The sequence below is a fragment of the Tursiops truncatus genome, chromosome 21 (genome assembly GCF_011762595.2).
Source record: "Tursiops truncatus isolate mTurTru1 chromosome 21, mTurTru1.mat.Y, whole genome shotgun sequence".
Lineage (NCBI taxonomy): Eukaryota > Metazoa > Chordata > Mammalia > Artiodactyla > Delphinidae > Tursiops > Tursiops truncatus.
In genome coordinates this window covers 23,587,734-23,600,853 of record NC_047054.1, presented here as the reverse complement: position 1 = coordinate 23,600,853, position 13,120 = coordinate 23,587,734, and the positions used below count along the sequence as shown (strand labels likewise).

The following is a 13,120-nucleotide window of genomic DNA, read 5'->3' as shown; positions in this document are numbered from 1 at the left end:
ACTGAACTATTGGATTAAACAATCCATATTATCTATAAAATGATGTGAATGATTTGTATATGTGAGAGGTAGCCTTGCAAATGTCTACTTTTAAACTTACAAATTAATTATTTTATTTAGAAAACACTTCTTGGAAGGGTGTGAATTTTAATAACGGCTAAAGGAAAAGTACATATTATGAATGTGAGTTAAGCAAGTGACCAAGTATCTATTGAGTAGCTTCTATATAATGAGGCTATACTTAATGTTGTGGATATTAAAAATTGACAGTGGAGTCTGTGTTCTTGACCATTATCATCCACACAGAGAAATAGTATAGATATTTTAAAATAGACGATTATGAAGGAGTTAGTCCTGCATAAGTACATTTTATTTAACAAATTTTATATAGCATTTATACTTGGCAGCATTCTAATGAATGTACAAACATTAACTTTTTCTATTCTTCACAGAATGCTTATGATGTAGGCACTGTTATTATCTTATTAAAAAGTACAGAAACTCAGGCATAGGAAGGTTAAATAACTTTCCCAAGGTCACAGAGTTAGTAAGTGGAAGCGCCTACATGTAAAACAAGGCAGTCTAGCTCCAGAGCCCATATTAATAATTGCCCCTACTCCACCCTCAGAGACTACTCAAAAATTTTTGAGAATTTCTCATCTCAGAAGTGAAGAAAGAGAGACCTATACGCAAAATGAAAAGTAGGGTTCTTTCTCAGCTTACTCTAATTGTATTCGTTAGTTAAACTCTAGTTCTAGAGACTAGGAAACAAATCATTTATTGCACTGTGTTTGTGGGGAAATGCTTAATTAACAACCAGTTTATAAACATACTTCCAAAACACAAGAACAACACAAGTTGTGTACTCCACATGAAGAGTAAAGTGGGGGTATTACTAAAAAGGTGTTGTAAGTATAGAGAAGAAAAGCAAAATTTTTAAAAAATGGAGATTTATTCATTGATTTCATAGAAGGACACAGATCAAAGCTTTGCCTTAAAGGAAAAAATGTTATCAGATGAAGGTAAAAAAATGAAGAGGGTATCCAAGCTATGGAAAATAATGTGACCAAAGACACAATGCTGATTGGCATTATTTGAGAAATGAGTTTAAAATTAAGTCTGGAACAAACATTTTAACTTAGTGGACAGAAGTAAGCTAAAGATGGAGAAGCATATCGTTTCAGATAACAGAATGTTCTAAATATAGGCCTGAAGAGTTTGAACTTCGTTCTGTACGTATTGAAGGGTAGTGTCCTGTAAAGTGTTTTTTCAGTGATTTTAAAGAGTAGAGATTTTGAGCATAGTTAGAAGTAGGAAGTCATCTGGGTCTTAGAAAAAGGTGCTGTTTTACAGAATAGGAAAGGAAAATCCATACTTGACAGACATTACTTAACAGTGGCACTGAGTGACTGGTTGATTAAAAAGGGCATAAAATAGGAAACAGTCATAAATAGACGTGTTGTAAGATGTGGGTAAAAAGAATGTTGCAGATTGCTTTTTTAAAAAGTTTCTCCAAACATTTATGAAATATGGGAAGTCCAGCAGAGTCACTGAGTTTTGAAGGAGAGGATCATTAATGAATATAGTTTCAGACAGTACATTTTAGATGATGACAGAACAAGCAATTGCAAATGTCTGATAATTAAAATAATAAATATTGTACTTTAAACCATCAACAATGTAGGTTTTCTCTGTATTTTTTAAACATAGGTTAACATGAAAGATGTCACAAAAATCAACAGAGAAAAGGCAACGTTCAAGCATCTAAGGTAGGAGCTGCCATCAGCCCTGTCTGAAGAAAAACTAAACAAAATTGAGCACATATTAAGGAACAAGACTAAAACCTTTATTTATTACCTCTGTTGGGTTATACATGTAACTTAGGGGAGAAGAGTTAGCTAAGGAGGGAGAAGAAGGTTCAGATTATGCAGTGTCTTAGGTAAGGCCTAAGGAGTTTGAATTTCATTCTGTAAGGATTGAAAGGTAATATCCTGTGAAATGCGTTTTCACAGTGATTTAAAGGGTAAGGAGATTCTAAGTACAGTTAAAAGTAGTAAGTCAGCCAGGGCTTAGAAAAGAGTGACGCTTTACAGAATAAGAAGGTAAAAGTCGTATTTGACAGACATTATTTAATGAATTGATGGGGCTTAGCGACTGGCTTATTACTAAAAAGGGCATAGAATGGGGGCAAGTGATTAGATTTTTTTTAAACTTGTGGATTTTATAGACCTGTCGAATTTCAAGACTGGCTAACAAGATAAAAATTGACAAGTTTTATTCCTAAGTGGGAGCTTAGTCAAACACACTCATATATTATAAGTATACTACTGTTTCATGAAAGGATGTATTAACACCACAATATAGAAAGAACATGATTTCAGAATAAAGGCTAGTTCTTTAAATTCTTTTTGAATTAGTTATTTTTATTAAAAACCCACTACATTATTTATGTTTTTCTCATTTTGACGTGAAGTGGCACCACTGGACTTGTTGACCATCTCTTGTTTCATTCAACTCTGTAAGGTTTTCAATTTATGACAAGCTTCATTTTTTACCATCTTTTTTTCCATCCTATGAAGGAAAATGAATAATATGAACTAAAAGAAGATAAGCATTCTCATTTCTGTCTTATTTGGTTTTGCTTCTCTAAGTATAATCTTTAGGGCTTCCCTAGTGGCGGCACAGTGGTTAAGAATCCACCTGCCAATGCAGGGGACACAGGTTCCAGCCCTGGTCCGGGAAGATCCCACATGCCGCAGGGCAACGAAGCCCGCGTGCCACAACTACTAAGCCTGCGCGCCACAACTACTGAATCCCGTGCACCTAGAGCCCATGCTCTGCAACAAGAGAAGCCACCACAGTGAGAAGCCCGCGTACCACAACGAAGAGTAGCCCCCATTCACCACAACTAGAGAAAGCCCGTGCACAGCAACGAAGACCCAACACAGCCAAAAATAAATTAATTATTTTAAAAATTAAATATGATCTTTAATTTACTACATTTCTAGAATCTTTTTCCTGGCACAGATGACTCTTTAAATAATTGTGTAGTGGCATAAGGATGAATAGGCTATCAGAGGCATAACATAAACCAGTTCTGTAATCATCTTAGTTTTGTAACTAAGATGATTTGTTTTACTTAGTTTACAAAACTAAGTTTTGTAAGTACAGGTAGTATTTGCTGCTCAAAGAATCAAACTGTGCCTCAATTAGCAGGAAAATGAATTCTAATATAAGGTGCCATGGTCGTGGAAGAACATCCTCTAAGAGAATGGGTAAAAGGATAGATCACACAGGCAGCTGTCAATCTGTAAGGTTGAGACATCACTGAAACATCATTGGAAATGTGATAAAGTCAAAATTGTCCTTTCTGGAAACTGTCAAAGTATTCTGTTGGGTTGGATGATGATGTAGGTTGTCATTCAAGTGCCTTTTAAGGAGGCTGGGTTAAGTAAAATAGGGACTTTTAGTTTCGTGAGTGGGATACACAAATTCTAGGCCAAAGGTTAATTTCTCTTGACTGTGGAGGAATGGTTACTTCTTTCTTTCAACATGTTCTTTTCCACTTGTAATTTGAAGAATTTGATGAGACACCAAAAAAATATACTTGCTGTGGAGACCTGCATTAACTGTCTGGCTCTAGACCTTCAATAATGAATGCTTCCTTCACCCTGATTGACACTGTCTAAATTTAGATAGGAATGCCAAGGATATTCACTTGGCAAGAAATTTTTGAAGTCTGCTTTTCCTACTCTCGACCTTGAACAGACAAAATATCTCAATCCTTTGTGACAAGATAGTCTTTTGGGGGTAGGGGTCACAGCTAGTGGTTTCACCAGCTATATATGGCCATTTGCAAGTAAAGAAGATTGTCAATAGGTTGGAGGTATATGAATTAGAAACTACTGCAAAAAAATTGAAATCAGGAAGTGTCCAAAGCATAACATGATTTATTACAATATTGGCAGCACTCGGTATTTTCAGATGTATTGGAAATATATTTGAAATGTGGCATATATCACCTTCAGCAAGAAAAGTATCTAAATTCAAACCAAGGGAGGAAAACTGGAGAAATATGTTTCTTGTATAATGCCAATACAAAGAGGAAAATGTGAATCTTAAGAATTCTTTTCCTAAATAAAATTTTCAAATCTATATTTATACTGAAAATTTGTGACTCTGTATATTTAAAGTTGTTTGTATGTGTGTTACACTTAATAGGACTATGAGATCTCATCCCGAAAGTGAAAATGAAATAGGACCAAGTTCATCTGACAATCTGAAAAGAAACCATGTCTCTCCAAAAAAAGTTGAAATTCAGCTATCACTACCTGGCTCACTTTTACCTTTAAAGAACCTAAAAGACACTTGTATGTCAAAGTTAGAGGGCAAAATAGACAGGGAAGCTTAAATAACATGAAGGAAAGAAATGTAAATTTTAGTGTTGCTGAAACAAAAAGTGATAAGATTGTTCTCCTTTGGCAATTTCTGACCAAAAACGTGTAGATGGTACACTTTCAAAAGACCAGGAGATAACTTCTCAGAAATTTCTTAAGAATTCCTCAGATCCTGCAGAGAAATCTTGTCTCTCAGACATAAAACCAGAAACTGATGCTTCTCTTCTGCCTGCTGCATCAGTGCTCTCAAAGCCTGTTTTCTAATTTGTGAGGGATATCAATGCCAATTTAGAAATGCATGACACTGACTTTGAACCTCAAGATAATGAAATACTAAATTCATCCATTAAAAATTCGAAATGCACCAGTTCTCCAGAACCCATACATGTCCAGAACAAAATTCCTGTTCTACAAATAAAACACAACCTGCAAAAACTGAGTCAGAAGAAAAACATAGGAAGGATACATTGAATTCCAGTACTACACCTGTTGAAGCATCTGAGAACATGACCCTTAATGTGAATCAAACAGTAGAATACTCTTTTTCTGAACAATAGAATTCAAAAGTTTTAACTCAGAATGCTGCCACATATTGGAATGAAATTCCACAGTCTGCATGTACCCCAGTATATAATTCTTCTGAGCAGTCATTTGGAACTTCATATCCTCACTCTGCTTCGTGTGTTTATCGTTACAGCAGCAGCAATGGCAGTTCCATTACCCCGACATACCAGGGAATAACATCCTATGAAGTACAGCCACCTCCTTTTGGGATGTTGACTGCAGTTACAAGTTCAAAATACGCATTCTAATCTTTTGTACTCTCCATATTTTGGTTACTTTGCTGGGGAACGACAAGCAAATGACTTTGTGCCAGTGAGTGGACATTTTCAAACTCAAATGCCTGTTTACAATTTTCAGCAGCCAATTTTTTCACAGTATGTTTACTATCAACCGGTCACTGCATACCCTTGCTCTCCTGATTTGAAGGTGCTTCCAGAAGTTCCTTGGACTTAACGGTGAGTTTCACAAGTTTAGTACTTGCTTTGTAGAGTTTTCACTTTTATCTTTGTACATTTATGTAAGTGGAATTTACAACAAGTGGTGACAGATGGCACATTTTTCTGTGTAGACGTGTAGAATTGTTTAAAATCAGGCAGAGCTGAATTACATTGTCAGTGGAAAACTAGTTGTCAAAGACGGAGAAAGAAAGAATTGGTAATATCACTAAATATGATATCACTAAAATATATGTCCTTCAATAAAACGCAACTTCAAGGAATAATAGTTAAGTAAATTATAGTTATTGAAATATGCAACCATTGAAGGGTTTATAAAAGTTTTTAATGACAATTTTAAAAACTATATTGTATAAATTTACTTACATAAATAAAGAAATGCATAGATACACGGAAATAAAGTACACTAACATTTTAACTTGTCTCCCTGTGAGGGATAAAATTTGGAGTTTGTGGAGAGTGTTCATTATTTTCTAGATTTCCTATTGTGAACATACATTTTTTGATAAATGAAGGAAAAAAATAGAGTAAATAGGTGGAAAAAGGAACTTCAATCAGATAATATAGTATCTAATAACAGTATTCTAATATAGTACCGTGGCATAAGTGAATGGAGTTAATTGAGATGTGTTAGTAGAACAACTTGGTAGTTTGCCACGGGGACTTGAAATATTTTCTCTGAAACACAATTCTGTTTATGGAATATCATGATTAGAATATAATTTTTAATTAAATTGACATATATATTTACCATAGTTAAAGCAAAATTTTAAAACAATTATTAATAATTCTGCAAAAACTACATTGGCACCCAAATATTCTACCAACAGAGGTAAAATGTACTGTGTATAAAGTTAATCATCTCTTAATGTCTTAAACAGAGAAATGCAAAGAATTTCCTTAAATTGAAAAGTTGTTTCTCAAGGAAAATCAGTTTTGTAGGTTGTGTGTGTCTGTATATATATAAGGTGAAAAATACCACATGGAAATTCAGCCAAAAAATATTTTTAAAGCTTTGATTTGGCTTTTTGCCTCAACTTGGTATTAACTGCAATATAAAAGAAGGAAGAAAACCTATTAAAACCAACAAGGTTTTGTATTCATTAAAATATTTAGAGAGTTCAATAAATGTGCTGAATTGTATTTTTTAAAAAGTTCTTTCTCAGTCCTGGGTTATCTTACAAACTAATAAGTAGAAAAAATTAATTGAATTAATTAATTCCTTAGTCTGAATTGGACAAGAAGCAGGCTGTTAGTATAGTTCTATTTCTAATTAAGAAACCTTTTGACAGCAGCGTCTCTACATTGGAGTTGCCACTGGTGCCCTATAACCTATGGGATAAAATTCAAATACTTTAGCTTGGAACACAGGGCCCTTGACAGCCCTGCATAGACAGCCGCATTTCCCACCACTTCCACTCTGTATTCAAGCCACATTGAACTTCTTACTGTTCTCTCATGTGAGAATGCCTCTTCTACTTCCACAGCATTTTTGTATGCATTTCTCACATATGAGTATTTTGTGGTGGTGTAATTATCTATGTATCCTTTCCTTTACTCCCTGCCCCACTAAATGAGTTTAAACAGGACTGGAAATTTTTCAACTAAATCATAGCCTGAAGAAAAACTGTAAAGGAGGTGAGAAAGCAGGGGCAAGGTATATGACTGCTTTTTCCTTTTTGATTAACATATTGCTGTAGCTGCTGTAATGATAAGCGCACCAAGCATAGTAGATGCGGCAAACCTACAAATTAAAGACATTTTAATTTTTGAAATAGGAAATCTTGAATGAAATTGTTTCATAAAGGTCTCATGGTTTGAGCTTTCTTGTGTTCTTAATAATTAAGCTGTTTGTGATGCTAAGAAAGCTATCTGGAATCAAATCCAGCTTTGATTCTCAAAAATTTTAATTGTTATTTCTTTGGTTGTATTACAACGAACTACATCCTTCTGAAGATGTGAAAATCCCTATGACCCACTTCCAACTGTTCTGCTCATGATACTTGTATTCAGCACCATAATGGAAATAAAGGAAGGGCTGAGAGAGCCCTGTGTGCGGGCCACATTACATCCTTTATTCTGTTCAATTCTCACAAGATACGTGAGAGAGATGCAGGGATGTTATTGCTCTTTTACAGATGAGGAAACTACTCTTTGGAGAGCCTTAAATAATGCAATACTGTTAAGTTTCTTGGGATCCCATGGCTAGTAAAGACCAGATGTGCAGTTTGAACTCTGATCTCTTTGGCTCTAACTTAACTGGGTTCTTTCCACTATCCTATTATGTACCATCCGTCTGCTTCATTAATTCATCTCAAATCTTTGTGCTTTTTTTTTTCTTCCAGTTTCACGGTATCAAGAACCCTTTCAGCCAGGACATTGAAGATAGTTCTTTTGTCTACTGAAATAAAAGAGGTTTAACAAGTTTTTCCAAGTACTTTTTACTTACATATTTTTTTATTTTAACATTTAAAAATAAACGTAAATGTGGTAAATTATGAACCTTATAGCCCTTGATAAAATGTTTAGATGCAAAAGTGTGTTATATAATGCAATAGGAAGTCAATTTCTGGCATCTAAAATACCAAAATAATTTCCATGCAGTTATTGTAGCGACTCTGTACTAGGCTGTTTTTCAGTACCTACCTAGCCTTCAGAAACATTAACAATATTGTGAAATTTATTTTTTTTGAAAAGTTGCTATCACAGCTATTACAGTTATATAAGATTTTATTTGGGATTATTCTAATGGAATAAGGAGAGTAAATGTAACATTTAATATGATTAAGGGTAAGCAATAGTAGTAAAATCTTCAAAACAAGATTTTTGTCTCATATTTTTTGATGCATTGTTTATGATAGTGTCGTGCCATTTGACTTAGATTAAAGTAGGATTTTTTTTTACTTAGACTAATCATTAAACCAATAATTTTATAATTCCTGACACTTTATGTAATTTACCATTCTGTGTCTAATGTGACAAATTCCTTTAACTTCAATATTTTCTTTTTTTTTTTTTTTTTCTTGCTGTACACGGGCCTCTCACTGTTGGGGCCCCTCCCGTTGCGGAGCACAGGCTCTAGACGTGCAGGGCCAGCGGCCATGGCTCACGGGCCCAGCTGCTCCGCGGCATGTGGGATCTTCCCGGACTGGGGCACGAACCCGTGTCCCCTGCATTGGCAGACTGACTCTCAACCACTGTGCCACCAGGGAAGCCCAATATTTTCTAATTTTTACTTGCAAAATATATTTTAATAGGGAACTAGGTTTACATATTTCCAGTGTTTGTCCTTGAGTAGAGATTTTTTTAAAATATTTATGTTTGAAGCAATTTTAGATCATTATATTGAAATTAAAGCACTTTTAACACCTTTTTCCATAAGGGCCCTTTCCACAAGATTATTTCTTTTGTATTTGTATTTTACAATTTAAAAGCTTCTTTTAGTGATTTTATAGCAGATAATAGGGAATTATGTCTTTAGCTTATGCCATTAGTTTAGTTGTATTTCAGTAATTTAAATAATGCAGCACAAATACAAGTTTTTTAATGCTGTGATCATAGATTTTTTTTTCCTTTTCAACATTCCACGAAAGTAAAAAGTGTTTGAGGCTTCCCTGGTGGCGCAGCGGTTGAGAATCTGCCTGCCAATGCAGGGGACACGGGTTCGAGCCCTGGTCTGGGAGGATCCCACATGCTGCGGAGCAGCTAGGCCCATGAGCCACAACTACTGAGCCTGCACGTCTGGAGCCTGTGCTCCACAACAAGAGAGGCCGCGATAGTGAGAGGCCCGTGCACCACGATGAAGAGTGGCCTCTGCTTGCCGCAACTAGAGAAAGCCCTTGCACAGAAATGAAGACCCAACACGGCAAAAATAAATAAATTAATTTAAAAAAACAAAAAGTAAAAAGTGTCAGTAATAATCATCGTTAAACAACAGGGCTATAGTGTGTAACCGTGGTCTTCAGCAACCTCTCTGCCCACCAGCAGCCATTCCTGGTTTCTGTAAGATCCAAGTCAGAAAGATCCCTCGCAACTGGATAGACTCTCAAGTGCTAGTGGGCCCTAAAATGTGATAAGAGATTTACATTGGCTAAATCTAGACAGCTAGGTAGCAAAGCTTCAGTGTTTTTGCAGCCTTTTTGTGTTAGCAAACTTTTTATATTATCTAGTACAGGCATCCAAAGAGAGTGTGATTCAGCTGCATTTATTATAGAGTAGCTAATTTTTCAATTTAGAAAAACACTAAGATCCCCCAGGATAAGCCTCATTAATCACATTAACCAAATAGGATGGAGTCCAGAGTACTTTAGGGTTCTTCTCTAACAAACAGATCTTAAAAGGGGAAAGTCAAGCAAAGAACTGCAACTGAACAAAACAGGAATTAGAAAAAATACTACAGAATTAAAGCAGTATCAAAATACCATATTTTTTGGTCCAGATAGTTGTTTCATTTGGAAATATTCTGTAAAAACCAGAACTCCTGAACAGGTATTAAAGCAGTAATAGCAACTGTTATTCAAAGAATGACTTTGCCTCAGCCATTTGTTTTATGTTTGGTTATGGAAAGATATTACGGGTTTAGTGTTAACAATGTTTCTATTAGGTAAACCAAAAGTTAAATATTCTAATTAAGGATGCTTGCTTTAAACAACTTGCAGATTCTGTTGATACTGTCTTTGTGATGTTTTTATTTCCTGAGTTTTATTTTCTTGAAAGAAAGATAATGGGGGAAAAAACCTTGTAAATATTTAGTTACATTTTAAAATCTGTACTTTGAAATGGAACATGGGAAAACGGAGTGTTTTTTCCCCTCAAGTATGTGTCTTGGTTCTAAAAATTAAAAAAAAGAACAAATTGAAATTTGAGTGAACGTTATTTTTAAAAATACCTGCTTGTCTGTAAATATTGTTTTGGAACTTGAAGAATTATCTGAATAAGCTGAATTCCTTCTAGTCCTTCTAGTTTCAGGGTTCTTTTTTCTCCTTTTGCGTTTCTTGACTAATGAGCAAATATACGGATAATCTTTTCTTTATACGTATACTCATTATAAGAAAAAGAGTCCACAAAGAACTGAATTTGATTAAATAAACTGCTGGGACACTCCATCCACTCCAGCTGCTTCCACCTTCATCTCCTTCCTTCCTTTCCCCTGACTCTGACAAGCTTCATTTCTCCCCGGAGTTTCATAAGACAAGCCAAAGTTCTTGCCCTCATGCCGTTCTCATTCCAGTCAAGAGAGACAAGGAATAAATATGTAAGTACAGTAGTTTATTTCACATCGTGAGAAGTGACATACACAAAACAAAACTAAGTAATAGAGAATTACTGGATGATCCGTAAGCTGAGATGTTCAGGGGAGCCTCTTTGATAAGGTAATCAAACTAACTTTCATATTCATATATTTTAGTTACATCAGTCTGCCTTCTGTTAATATGCATAATGTAAAAGTGCCTCTAAAATTTGGGTTCTGAATCTAGCCAAATGTAAGGCTGTACTTCCATTTCCCCAATGAGAAGATTCCTCAAAACAAGTTTTTTGGTAAGCTGAAATATATAAACTGTTAGAGAGATAAATGAAATGTTTAAATTTCAATTGTATGTTATATAAAAATACTTTAAATTCTTTTTTTTTTAACACATAGAACAGTTTCATTCGGTGTCCTCTCATGCATCTTTGACATCATCAGAGCTTTTTGGAGCCCTATGACAGAGTTTTCCAAAGCATATCATCCTCACTTCTAAATTCTTCGAGATGTATGCTTTTTAAACCTGTGAACATATCCAAAATTACTTTTGGTTGAAGTCATTTCGAGCTAATTTCCTCCCCAAAGACCTTCCTTAAAGTAATGGACTTAAGTCTTCAAAATAGAGTAAGGCTCCATATTCTTTTTAATGGGAGTAATTTTAGGAGAAAAATTAACTTACATTCAGGTATATGTGGTATTTTAAAGCTATTAAAATTTTTTACAGGCATAGTTTGATTTCAATTCATACAATGTTGACATTGCTTGAGTACCATGATAAACTCCCAATTATCTGTGCAGTTTGAAAAAAAGGATTGTGGAGGAAGAAGATTAAGTTATTCTTAGAAGACAAGCATTCTTTAAACTAGATCTGATGGATACAATTCTAGGGGCAGTGACTGCAAATTCTTTTTTTTTTTTGGCTGCGTTGGGTCTTCATTGCTGCGCACAGGCTTTCTCTAGTTGCAGCCAGTGAGGGCCACTCTTTGTTGCAGCGCGGGCTTCTCATTGCGGTTGCTTCTCTTGTTCCGGAGCACAGGCTGTAGGCTCACAGGCTGAGTAGTTGTGGCTTGCGGGCTTAGTTGCTCCACAGCATGTGAGATCCTCCCGGACCAGGGCTCAAACCCATGTTCCCTGCATTGGCAGGCGGATTCTTAACCACTGCGCCACCAGGGAAGCCCCAAGTAACTGCAAATTCTTAGTTAGCAGTGCTAATGAAGAGAAACTGAGAAGTTAAGTGGTCATTGATTAGTAATGCCATGTGGGAATAAGATTTAAAAGAACTCATTAGAGAGAGATTAAGAGAGGAACGTTTTGTGAGGATATAAATTTTACTCATTTCTTGGGGTGAAAGATCTGCTGTCTGTTTTTACTGTTACCATCTTGTTTCTGAATCTTTTAACCGTTAAAAGAATCCCTCTGGTATTTGTAAGAAGTCTCCTTTGAAATATCCTGTGGAAGCCTTAAATCTCAAAATACACTGCATTCTAATTTGTTGTCACAGGAAACTCCATTTATCTTAGGATTTGTAATTCCTTTCATTTTTAAAGTCTATTTTCCTTTGTTAGGTAAGAATAATTTAGAGCTATGACAGATTTTTTTTTTTTTTTTTGGTCACACCATGCAGCTAATGGGATTTTCGTTGCCCGACTAGGGATCAAACCCAGGCCCTTGGCAGTGAGAGCGCAGAGTCCTAACCACTGGACCACCAGGGGATTCCTTCATTTCTTTTTTTTAAATGTGAGAATCTATGTTTTGAGAAATCTGGTCTAGTTAATTGAACATGGTTAATTAAAGATTGTATTCACTCAGCAATTACTGAACATATGATTTGATTTGTGCTAAAGGTATGCTATTCTGCTTGTGTGTGTATCAACCCCATAAAGGAAAACGTTAATTCCTTATTTTATGAATGCATTCATTCAGAAGGCCCTTCAAGATACTTTGCACCTCAAGTCATGAACATCAGTTAATATTTCCAGTATTGTTGGTTTGAAAAGAATATAAGATTTGTCTTAATCTCTCTCCTTTGACATGTTATTTGCTTCTTAAATTCCAGCCATCAACTTGTGAACCTGATACATAATCCCTTCTTTTAAATTTTGAATATAGAATGTGCAAAGAGCAATACAGTAATTTGAGATTTTTCACATTTGGTTAAGAAACAGTTTCTCTATGTGCATACAAATAATTCTAGTCCCTTGGCTAAGATTATTTTAGTTATATTGAGAAGTGAATGTATTTTTTCTATTGGGAGTTACGCTAAATCAAGTAACTAATGACTCCTAATCCACTGATTCTCAACCAGGGTGTTTTACAACTGCATCTGAATATTAATGAAAAGGACAATTTTCTCAAAATTGACTGTGCTCCCACTTTCTTCAAATGCTATCCTGAAGCTTATCCTCCAGTAACCTTTGGTGAAAGGCAGGCTCTCTACCTTCCATTCCTCCTTCCTTATT

General features: G+C 35.3%; 1 protein-coding gene across 1 annotated transcript in view; it reads left to right on the top strand.

Moving 5' to 3' along the window:
* The window catches only part of TEX15 (testis expressed 15, meiosis and synapsis associated), a 77,925-nt gene extending 69,359 nt beyond the window's left edge, over positions 1-8,566 (top strand). Inside the window, 4 exon segments of the mRNA XM_033848878.2 lie at positions 1,711-1,769; positions 5,095-5,190; positions 5,192-5,416; positions 7,762-8,566. Of these exon segments, the coding sequence (XP_033704769.1) occupies positions 1,711-1,769; positions 5,095-5,190; positions 5,192-5,414 (378 nt within the window). The 3' untranslated portion in view covers positions 5,415-5,416; positions 7,762-8,566.
* The last annotated feature ends 4,554 nt before the right edge of the window (positions 8,567-13,120 follow it).